Below are 11,067 nucleotides of genomic sequence, written 5' to 3'. Positions count from 1 at the left end.
ATATTTCTTTAACAAAACCATGCGGATTACCCCCAGAAGGCCTTTGTTTATCATCCTGGAGCCTTTTGAATTTGTTTAGGGAAGAATAAACACACATTTTTTGGACTTGAAGGAGTGGACCGCGTAACTTTACATTTGATTAACTAAAAGATCCAAGACATTTTCAAAAATAACTGAAAATGTGTTCATCTGAAAAATTATAGACATATGCATCTCAGACGGCTTGGGAGTGAATAACTCATGGGTTTAATATCATTTTTGGCAGAACTATCCCTTTAAGGCTAGGGTTAGTTGCAGCAAATGAAGATGACCATACAGTATTCCGGTTGCCGCGAATGAAGATAACCGTGTTTCTTATCTGTTGGACCTTCTATTTAAAGTAGCCTACTTATAGCTGTTGAGACATGCCTTCACAAGGTTGGTTAAAAATAATTAATTTGCAATTTTGTGACAGAAATTACATACTTGACCTTTAAATCAGAGACCAAAGGAAAAAAACCCAAAAGAGCATTTTCGGTTTTCGGCCGAAAGACTTATCACCGCAACAATACGGCCGAAATGTTGTGATGACCCAAACAGAAACCGCGACCTGCACGTGCTTGTCTGAAGCAACATTTCTGCGTTGTGGATGTATTTAACCACAAAAAGGTGCTAAAGTGAGCCGTTTTCTGTACGCACAGAGGCACATGCGGTTGTGAATGTCTTTGGTCCAGACGTGATCATTACAGTGAGTACGCCCTTCAAAGATCAGAACTCTTGATGTGTAAACTTTAGAGAGAGTTGCGCTACTGTGTCTCATACTGTAATCCATTAACATACATTTGGCAAATAAAGCAATGAAAAACAACGTAACATTTATATGTGGAGCAACTGTTTATGCTGCGCTGTTTGGGATTCGCCCTCGGTCTCTGTGTGCGGGGAAAAAGTGTTTAAGTGCCCTCAATAGTGCGTTTAAAAAAAACAAGCGAACATAAAATCTTTCTGTTTTTGACAGGGCACATACAAACAAAATTATCTCCACAGTATTCTTTTTCTAATAAAAACATTTGTTTATGTCTTAAGTGTATGTATAGATTACAGTCAGAAACCATTCTGTGCTTATTTGGTCTTAAAGAGACAGTAACCTCAATTAACCTACTTAAATCTGTGTCATTAATGTTAATCAAAAGAGAAAATCACTTCTGTAGCTCTTAAATTAATTATATATTTAATTTATACAATAAGGTTATGAGTGTTATGGTTCATTTAATTTGATTTCTGTACCTAATGCTAATTTCAGACCTTATGTAGGACTTTGTTCTTTTTTATAAATGTTTGCACTTTATTTGTTATTAGATTTTTCCTACCCCCTTTTTGCTGATCTGAAAAATAATCCGATCTGTGCCTCAAAAACTGTAATGTGATCCGAGCCATGAGTTTTGTGATCCATCACACACCCCTAAGTTAGTACACAGCGATAGCCATAAATGCAATTGTACTAATAATTGGCATAATAATTTTTTTGGATTTCGGCCTTGTTTTCCTTTTTTTTCGGTTTCGGCCAAGAATTTTCATTTCGATGCATCCCTAATTGTAAAACATAATAACAGATTACTGGATGTAACATTACCATTTCACTGCACAACAGACACGTATGACATGACAATACTTGGGCTAACTGCTTTAAAAAACACGTTATTACAAACACTCAGTTGTAATTGCAAGAATGATATAGAGATATATAATACCTTTTTTTTGAGCCCTTTGTCTGCTGGAACCAAGGAGTCATCACAATGTTCACTTGCAGTTTGTGGTGCTGATGCTTAAAAAACACGTTAATACAAACATGATAAAACATTTTTCTTATTTCTAAAGCTTTACACACAGTTGTAATTGCAAGAATGATATGGAGATATATAATACCTTTGTTTTTGAGCCCTCTGTCTCCTTGAAGCAAGGAGTCATTACAATCTTCAAATGCAGTGTGTGGTGCTGATACCTGAGTGCACTCTGAAAGTAAAACATATTAGCCAGTTCTGATTATTAACAAATCCATCTTTATAGTTAATTTTTAGAATAGTATAAAGCAAAAAAAAAAAAAAACATGCACGAGTAAAATTATGCTTTGGTCAATCAACTGTAAAATCAAAAAGTAAGTAAAAGTTACCTTTTAATTGAGTATCCTCTAAATCGCTGTCCACTGTAACTTTCTCTAAACACAGAAATCGCAGAAGCACCTTGTTTATGCAAAGACACAAACATAGAGAGATAAAGAGAGAGAGAGAGAGAGAGAGAGAGAGAGAGAGAGAGAGTACCTTCAGGATCTATGTTGATTTCATCAAGACTTTTCCCTTTAAAATCAGCCAAGCGTCCTTTTTCAAGAGCCAGAAAAATTTTGCTCATTTTGGCCAACTGGAGAGTGCCCTCAGGTAACCTGTAAAACTGACGATGTACACGAATATCGTGGCCAAGAAAGTCAGCCAGCAGATCCAGTTCTGTGTTGCTCAGATTAAGAACTTCAGAGAGGGTACCAATCTGTTTCCTCAACTTTGTGGTAGTGAGAGTTTCAGGTTTTTCAATATTGCATTTGCGTGCAAATTCACGAATACAATCAGAGCCTCTGTAATAGGTCATTGCAAAAGGACGTGCAAAGAGGAAAGAGTTCTCATTCGGTACTCCACACCTATCCCGGTTTTTAATCAGCAGGTTAATTGACTCTTGCATTGAAGGAGTGACAAGTACTGGAACCTTTCTTCCTCTTTTGCCTCTGATCTCTATTCGCTTGAAGTACTGACACAGTTTATTTTCCAACTCTGAGAGGGCCATGCTAATATCTGGATGGGCATCTGATTGGATGCTGGAGGTGTAGGCAGACAAAGGCATTTGTGAAACTTCCCCCTCTCGTCTTCGATTAAAAAGCATAACTTGAGTTAATGTAACCTTGGCCAACTTTGACCAGTGGTGAGACAAAGGCTGTGCTGACAAGAGTTTGTAGTAAATTTTCTCTTGCTCATCTAGATACAAATGGAGAAGTTTAACATCTTCGGTGAATGGGAGTAATGTTGGTTTGTTCCATTTGGCTTCCTCCAGTGTTCGCCTGGCTGAAGCAGAAATGTACTCAGACCATCTGGATTGATACAACTGTTGGAAGCTGTTCGCAGCTTTTGCTGTTGCTTTGTCTCCAGAAATGATAGACTGACTTTCAATAAGCATTGCAATTTTGTTAAGACTTTGTCCAAGTTTTACTGCAATACTGGGGTTTTCATAGAGACCTGTCTTCTCATTATATCCAGCTGTTTCTTTAACTGCATCAACAGTATGCAGAAAGTTCTCGGGGTTGGTGAGCTCTTTAATAGATGTAAGGGGTGAAACCTTTCTTGCACATATCAGAAGTCTTCCAAGCTCTCTCATTTTTTGACGAATGTATTCATGCATTTTAATTCTTGAGCCACACTTGTTATAAAGATGTTTCCCCAGCTCTAAAATGGACCAGTCATTTCTAGCTGCCAGGGCCACTTCATCTTGGTTCATAGCATTTAACAGCTTCCAAACACCATGAGTTACGCCTGGGGGTGGAGGCTGTGCAAAGCCACAAAGAGTCTGCACACGAGTTCTTCCAGGTTTAGGCTTCACATCGGAACGCTTGAATTTGCAAATCTTCAAATGTCTCCACAAAGTCTTCTTTAAGAAGAGCCCTTGGCAGTATATACAGTGCATAAAACGTTCCCCATCCAGGTTTTTTTTCGGCAGTTTTCGTGGAATCATCTCTCCTTCTCCTGCATTAATAACAGTAGCATTGTGAGCAAAGTTACCTTTGTTACGTAAAAACTCGAGCTGCATTCGCCTTTCTCTGGAGCCCTTTTGATGACTTAGTGCCCTTGCTACTTCTACCTCGTTGCTGTGCTTGCGTTCCAGGTGTCTAGAAATTTTTGTAAAATCACTGCCACAAAACAAGCAGTGTTGCTTCTTGTTATACATTCTTGCTCCATCCCTCTTTTTAATAATAGCTGGAATAAGAACTGATCTTTTTCTGTCAGGAGGTGAGGATGCATCTTGGTTTTGTAAACTCCCTAGGTCACCACTACTCTGAGGATCACAGTGTTTGCCTTTCTTGTCAACTGAACTGCACTGGATTACAGTCTGGAACTTTCTTTTATGTTTTGGTGAACCACTTAGACTTATGCTACTTATGCTATCTGAAGTCTCTCCGGATGTGTCAGGAATGTACTCTTCCTCACTGACACTGACATCAGATAACTCATCTTCACTTGAAACAACATCTGACTGCTTGGTAATCTTTCTTCTTGCCTTAAAGACAATGACCATTCATTTCAGTTAGTCCTTATTTACAGGTTATTCTTTAAAGATAATGAAGACGTAATAAAATAAATGCTTACCCTGACACAAGGTCTATGATGTTTTTCGGTGATGTCTGTATTTTCATCTTCACTGCTTGCACTGGAATTTTCAGAGTTAAAAAGATCATCCGAGTCATCATGAATTGCAGGCCTCATCTAAGAAAAACAATTTGGACACTCATGTCAGAATGATAAGTGTTCAACAAATGCAGAAATAGGTATGCTTATACAACTGTATGTTTTTTTGTATAATGCAAATCTGTTTCTAAGCTATGCAGCTTTTTAGATATAAGAGCATTTTAAGTACAAGACAATTACTGAAAATGGCAAAAAAATAATCAATATCATCATACCTTTTTCTTAGACATCATAGCCTTTGAAGGGAAAACCTCATCTTCACTGTCCATGTAGTCAACCAAAGCCTGTATTAAGAAAACAAAAAATAAAAATAATAAAAGTCTTAAAAGTTTATTGCAAATTATTCTCAATATCTGATTTTCAAATTTAAGAAATAATTTTCTGAAATTTAACAAAACAACTTGAAATCAATTGACTTGAAGCTATTATTAAAGCTCCTTTTAATTGTGTATGCTCTTAATAACAACTAAATGTTGTGCTTTTTAACCAAGGTAATATTTAAAATTATAAAATATATATTCATAATATAATATAATATTCATATAAAATGAATCAAAGTAACATTTTCCAAGTACATTTTCTCCCATGTCAGCTCATTGGCCCTCATTTATCAAACGAACGTAAAAACCACCGTACATCAGAGCCAAAACATTAGCTAATGACAACACTCAACACCGGTGTCCGATGAAAAAATTTATATATTTTCTTACATCAAATGTTGATGTAAGAAAATATATAAATCGTTTCATCGGACACCGGTGCATTGTCACGGTTACGCGTCTGGGTAGAACTTAACTTCCGGTCTCTGTTTGTTTAATGGTTTTACTACAGTAACCATGGTGTAACTATGGTTTTTTAAAAACCATGGTTGTTAAAACCATGGTTATTTTGGGTAACCATGTTTTTTTGTTTAACTGTAGTAAAACCATGGTTAATTTTCGTAAGGGGCGAAGGGAGCTTGGCTGCTGATCCATAATTACCATTGTATGCATTACATTTTATAGCTTGTATAGTTTACATTTAACTAATTAATTTACATTTAATACAGTAACATTAGCTCTGAATCAAATGTCCAGGCGTTCTAAAATTTCCTGCGTGCCGGGGAGTGAGAAAAACAAACTTCCTGGTTTTAACCCTCTGCATGCCTAACAACCTACAAGGAAATGTCAAATCTGCACGTATTACAAGTTAAGGTGCTAGAATAAGTCCATGCCACGCGCATTCAGGTCCGAGCAAGAGTCCATGTGCATGCAAGAACAAATCCGTGCACATTACAAGCTCTCTCACGCGAAATGAAGCCCACAAACCCAATCATGCGAGGAAAAGCACACAATGCGCATGTTAATGTGAAACTATGATGATGATAATAATAATAAAAAATGGCAACTATCGTCATGAAAGTTGACGATGCTATAGTGGCAGATACTATCGTCTATCGGCACAACACTACTGCGTATAGTAGCTATATTAATTTTAACGAAGAAATATTCTGCATTGATGCAGAAAAATATAAGTAAATGTCAATATGATACTGTATATGTGAATTTCATTACAGGTTTGCACATAACACTGTAGGTAGAATTGGTAAAGTAATCACGAATCATATAAAATACGCTTATCTTTCTCTTTAGAAGGACTGTAAAACAAACTCCCGCTCACACAGGCAGCTGCATGTAAATCAAATGCAGTCTTATTTCTGAGCAGCAGTTAAATAGCTGTTTAAGGCTGTTGAAAGTTGTTTAAGCTTTAAAGCTCTAACTACTGTAATAAGTATTTACTACAGTAAAAAGTTACAGTTAAAAGCAATGTATTTTTTTCTGTAAGGAAAAACTGAGCAGTAATCTCACTTTACATTTGTTAAACTAAACGAAAACACTAGTTCTAACTTTTTCTCATAATTTTTTTAGATATGATATAAAAAGTTTTAATCATACATAACGCTAATTTAAAACTTGCTTACACAAGTTGAAACCTAAAACTAAATTCATAGCCACCGCTTACATCCATATTAATAAATGCCAAGTCTTGCGTAGAAACAATAATACGCTCAGTTTAATGATTTATGCTTGTAACCAGTAAGTAAAGAACAAGTTTAAGCTGTTTAATACCTCTGATGTATGCTGTGAAAGCTGTGAAGTAGCTATAGGTCTCTTAGTATGGTCCTGTGAAGCTCTTATGCCATCATTATCACGACAGGAAAACTGGAATTAAAAAAAAATGAATAAAAATGAACCTAAAGTGTGTATATACAGTACAAATAGTTGACATGACTTTTTAAAACACTACAATGACATTTTATGCAATTATTTACAGCAAATATATTTATTTATGCTTGTAACCACTAAGTTAAGAACAAGTTTAAAGGCGCTCTAAGCGAATAATGTGCGACGTCACTTCCTGTTGATGTTTGAACTGTTTTCAAACAGACAGAGCGTAGCTAACTCCTCCCCCTCCCTTCCGTGCTTTCATGAACGCGCCCAACCCCCACCCCCAAATCCTTCTTGTCGTTTATTGGCTGGAATACTTTGTTTTGTTTTAGATATGATATAAAAAGTTTTAATCATACATAACGCTAATTTAAAACTTGCTTACACAAGTTGAAACCTAAAACTAAATTCATAGCCACCGCTTACATCCATATTAATAAATGCCAAGTCTTGCGTAGAAACAATAATACGCTCAGTTTAATGATTTATGCTTGTAACCAGTAAGTAAAGAACAAGTTTAAGCTGTTTAATACCTCTGATGTATGCTGTGAAAGCTGTGAAGTAGCTATAGGTCTCTTAGTATGGTCCTGTGAAGCTCTTATGCCATCATTATCACGACAGGAAAACTGGAATTAAAAAAAAATGAATAAAAATGAACCTAAAGTGTGTATATACAGTACAAATAGTTGACATGACTTTTTAAAACACTACAATGACATTTTATGCAATTATTTACAGCAAATATATTTATTTATGCTTGTAACCACTAAGTTAAGAACAAGTTTAAAGGCGCTCTAAGCGAATAATGTGCGACGTCACTTCCTGTTGATGTTTGAACTGTTTTCAAACAGACAGAGCGTAGCTAACTCCTCCCCCTCCCTTCCGTGCTTTCATGAACGCGCCCAACCCCCACCCCCAAATCCTTCTTGTCGTTTATTGGCTGGAATACTTTGTTTTGTTTTGTGAGCTAGGTTTGGCCATTTGTTGATATTGCCGTTTGTGAAGCCTGGGCTGTCTACAGAGATTGCGTTTTTTTACAGTTTGATCAGCGGACAGGCAGCAAGCAGATAGTGAGGAGATGTTTCCGGTATGTAACAAAAAATGTTTTATTGTCTAAAACGCTTCAATTCGCTTAGAGCACCTTTAAGCTGTTTAATACCTCTGATGTATGCTGTGAAAGCTGTGAAGTAGCTATAGGTCTCTTAGTATGGTCCTGTGAAGCTCTTATGCCATCATTATCACGGCAGGAAAACTGGAATTAAAAAAAATGAATAAAAATGAACCTAAAGTGTGTATATACAGTACAAATAGTTGACATGAGCTTTTTAAAACACTACAATGACATTTTATGCAATTATTAATAGCAAATATATTTATTTATGCTTGTAACCACTAAGTTAAGAACAAGTTTAAGCTGTTTAATACCTCTGCTGTATGCTGTGAAAGCTGTGAAGTAGCTATAGGTCTCTTAGTATGGTCCGGTGAAGCTCTCATGCCATCATTATCACAGCAGGAAAACTGGAATAAAAAAAAAAAATGAATAAAAATGAACCTAAAGTGTGTATATACAGTACAGATAGTTGACATGACTTTTTAAAACACTACAATGACATTTTATGCAATTATTAATAGCAAATATATTTATTTATGCTTGTAACCACTAAGTTAAGAACAAGTTTAAGCTGTTTAATACCTCTGCTGTATGCTGTGAAAGCTGTGAAGTAGCTATAGGTCTCTTAGTATGGTCCTGTGAAGCTCTTATGCCATCATTATCACGGCAGGAAAACTGGAATAAAAAAAATGAATAAAAATGAACCTAAAGTGTGTATATACAGTACAAATAGTTGACATGAGCTTTTTAAAACACTACAATGACATTTTATGCAATTATTAATAGCAAATATATTTATTTATGCTTGTAACCACTAAGTTAAGAACAAGTTTAAGCTGTTTAATACCTCTGCTGTATGCTGTGAAAGCTGTGAAGTAGCTATAGGTCTCTTAGTATGGTCCGGTGAAGCTCTTATGCCATCATTATCACGGCAGGAAAACTGGAATTAAAAAAAATGAATAAAAATGAACCTAAAGTGTGTATATACAGTACAAATAGTTGACATGACTTTTTAAAACACTACAATGACATTTTATGCAATTATTTACAGCAAATATATTTATTTATGCTTGTAACCACTAAGTTAAGAACAAGTTTAAAGGCGCTCTAAGCGAATAATGTGCGACGTCACTTCCTGTTGATGTTTGAACTGTTTTCAAACAGACAGAGCGAAGCTAACTCCTCCCCCTCCCTTCCGTGCTTTCATGAACGCGCCCAACCCCCACCCCCAAATCCTTCTTGTCGTTTATTGGCTGGAATACTTTGTTTTGTTTTGTGAGCTAGGTTTGGCCATTTGTTGATATTGCCGTTTGTGAAGCCTGGGCTGTCTACAGAGATTGCGTTTTTTTACAGTTTGATCAGCGGACAGGCAGCAAGCAGATAGTGAGGAGATGTTTCCGGTATGTAACAAAAAATGTTTTATTGTCTAAAACGCTTCAATTCACTTAGAGCACCTTTAAGCTGTTTAATACCTCTGCTGTATGCTGTGAAAGCTGTGAAGTAGCTATAGGTCTCTTAGTATGGTCCTGTGAAGCTCTCATGCCATCATTATCACGGCAGGAAAACTGGAATTAAAAAAAAAAATGAATAAAAATGAACCTAAAGTGTGTATATACAGTACAAATAGTTGACATGACTTTTTAAAACACTACAATGACATTTTATGCAATTATTTACAGCAAATATATTTATTTATGCTTGTAACCACTAAGTTAAGAACAAGTTTAAGCTGTTTAATACCTCTGCTGTATGCTGTGAAAGCTGTGAAGTAGCTATAGGTCTCTTAGTATGGTCCGGTGAAGCTCTAATGCCATCATTATCACGGCAGGAAAACTGGAATTAAAAAAAAAAATGAATAAAAATGAACCTAAAGTGTGTATATACAGTACAAATAGTTGACATGACTTTTTAAAACACTACAATGACATTTTATGCATTTATTTACAGCAAATATATTTATTTATGCTTGTAACCACTAAGTTAAGAACAAGTTTAAGCTGTTTAATACCTCTGCTGTATGCTGTGAAAGCTGTGAAGTAGCTATAGGTCTCTTAGTATGGTCCGGTGAAGCTCTAATGCCATCATTATCACGGCAGGAAAACTGGAATTAAAAAAAAAAATGAATAAAAATGAACCTAAAGTGTGTTTATACAGTACAAATAGTTGACATGACTTTTTAAAACACTACAATGACATTTTATGCATTTATTTACAGCAAATATATTTATTTATGCTTGTAACCACTAAGTTAAGAACAAGTTTAAGCTGTTTAATACCTCTGCTGTATGCTGTGAAAGCTGTGAAGTAGCTATAGGTCTCTTAGTATGGTCCTGTGAAGCTCTTATGCCATCATTATCACGGCAGGAAAACTGGAATAAAAAAAATGAATAAAAATGAACCTAAAGTGTGTATATACAGTACAAATAGTTGACATGAGCTTTTTAAAACACTACAATGACATTTTATGCAATTATTAATAGCAAATATATTTATTTATGCTTGTAACCACTAAGTTAAGAACAAGTTTAAGCTGTTTAATACCTCTGCTGTATGCTGTGAAAGCTGTGAAGTAGCTATAGGTCTCTTAGTATGGTCCGGTGAAGCTCTTATGCCATCATTATCACGGCAGGAAAACTGGAATTAAAAAAAAAAATGAATAAAAATGAACCTAAAGTGTGTATATACAGTACAAATAGTTGACATGACTTTTTAAAACACTACAATGACATTTTATGCAATTATTTACAGCAAATATATTTATTTATGCTTGTAACCACTAAGTTAAGAACAAGTTTAAGCTGTTTAATACCTCTGCTGTATGCTGTGAAAGCTGTGAAGTAGCTATAGGTCTCTTAGTATGGTCCGGTGAAGCTCTTATGCCATCATTATCACGGCAGGAAAACTGAAATAAAAAAAATGAATAAAAATGAACCTAAAGTGTGTATATACAGTACAAATAGTTGACATTAGGGGTGGGCGATAAACCGGTAGACAAAATTAACCGGTAGAAATTTGTCAACCGGTAGAGATTTTGGACTATCGTTTCTATCGAGGTTACGTGCCCACGTCACGCTCCTGTGCGTGTGGTCGCGAAAACGTAACGTTTGTACACGTATTTAAGCACTGCAGTTTTAAAACAAGTTATTTTAAGCCATTGAAACACAGACAACAGATCTGTATGCGTGCGTTCTTTCTGTGTGTCAGGAGCGGACAAGTCGCGCAACCGCTGCTCTTTCTGTCTGTGAGGAGCGCGCAAGTCGCGCAACCTCTGCTT

The 11,067-nt window shown here is 35.8% G+C and overlaps 2 protein-coding genes across 2 annotated transcripts; both read right to left on the bottom strand.

The window, feature by feature from the left end:
• Positions 1-1,983: 1,983 nt before the first annotated feature.
• LOC141282874 (uncharacterized) lies at positions 1,984-3,203 on the bottom strand. The gene is made up of 2 exons (XM_073815955.1): positions 2,295-3,203; positions 1,984-2,191 (listed from the first exon to the last, which is right to left on the bottom strand). The coding sequence occupies exons 1-2, from the start codon at positions 3,190-3,192 to the stop codon at positions 2,109-2,111; spliced, it is 981 nt and encodes a 326-aa protein (XP_073672056.1). The 5' UTR covers positions 3,193-3,203; the 3' UTR covers positions 1,984-2,108.
• A 293-nt stretch (positions 3,204-3,496) lies between these two features.
• Positions 3,497-6,672, bottom strand: LOC135718323 (uncharacterized). The gene is made up of 5 exons (XM_073816124.1): positions 6,584-6,672; positions 4,691-4,759; positions 4,377-4,493; positions 3,792-4,287; positions 3,497-3,558 (listed from the first exon to the last, which is right to left on the bottom strand). The coding sequence occupies exons 2-5, from the start codon at positions 4,742-4,744 to the stop codon at positions 3,497-3,499; spliced, it is 729 nt and encodes a 242-aa protein (XP_073672225.1). The 5' UTR covers positions 4,745-4,759; positions 6,584-6,672.
• Between the last annotated feature and the right edge of the window lie 4,395 nt (positions 6,673-11,067).

Source organism: Paramisgurnus dabryanus, chromosome 10 (genome assembly GCF_030506205.2).
Source record: "Paramisgurnus dabryanus chromosome 10, PD_genome_1.1, whole genome shotgun sequence".
In the NCBI taxonomy this organism is placed as follows: domain Eukaryota; kingdom Metazoa; phylum Chordata; class Actinopteri; order Cypriniformes; family Cobitidae; genus Paramisgurnus; species Paramisgurnus dabryanus.
The sequence above is the reverse complement of the archived record's forward strand: the minus strand, read 5'-3'. Positions and strand labels throughout refer to the sequence as shown.

Bases quoted from the DNA above. Each gene is read 5' to 3' on its own strand.
- LOC141282874 (XM_073815955.1), bottom strand. From the start codon at position 3,192: ATGCTTATTGAAAGTCAGTCTATCATTTCTGGAGACAAAGCAACAGCA. The intron at 2,192-2,294 runs GTACTCTCTCTC...TTCTGTGTTTAG, and splicing joins AATCAACATAGATCCTGAAG to AGAAAGTTACAGTGGACAGC.
- LOC135718323 (XM_073816124.1), bottom strand. From the start codon at position 4,744: ATGGACAGTGAAGATGAGGTTTTCCCTTCAAAGGCTATGATGTCTAAG. The intron at 4,494-4,690 runs GTATGATGATAT...TGTTTTTCTTAG, and splicing joins CTATGATGTCTAAGAAAAAG to ATGAGGCCTGCAATTCATGA. The intron at 3,559-3,791 runs GTAACTTTGCTC...GGCTTTGCACAG, and splicing joins CGAGTTTTTACGTAACAAAG to CCTCCACCCCCAGGCGTAAC.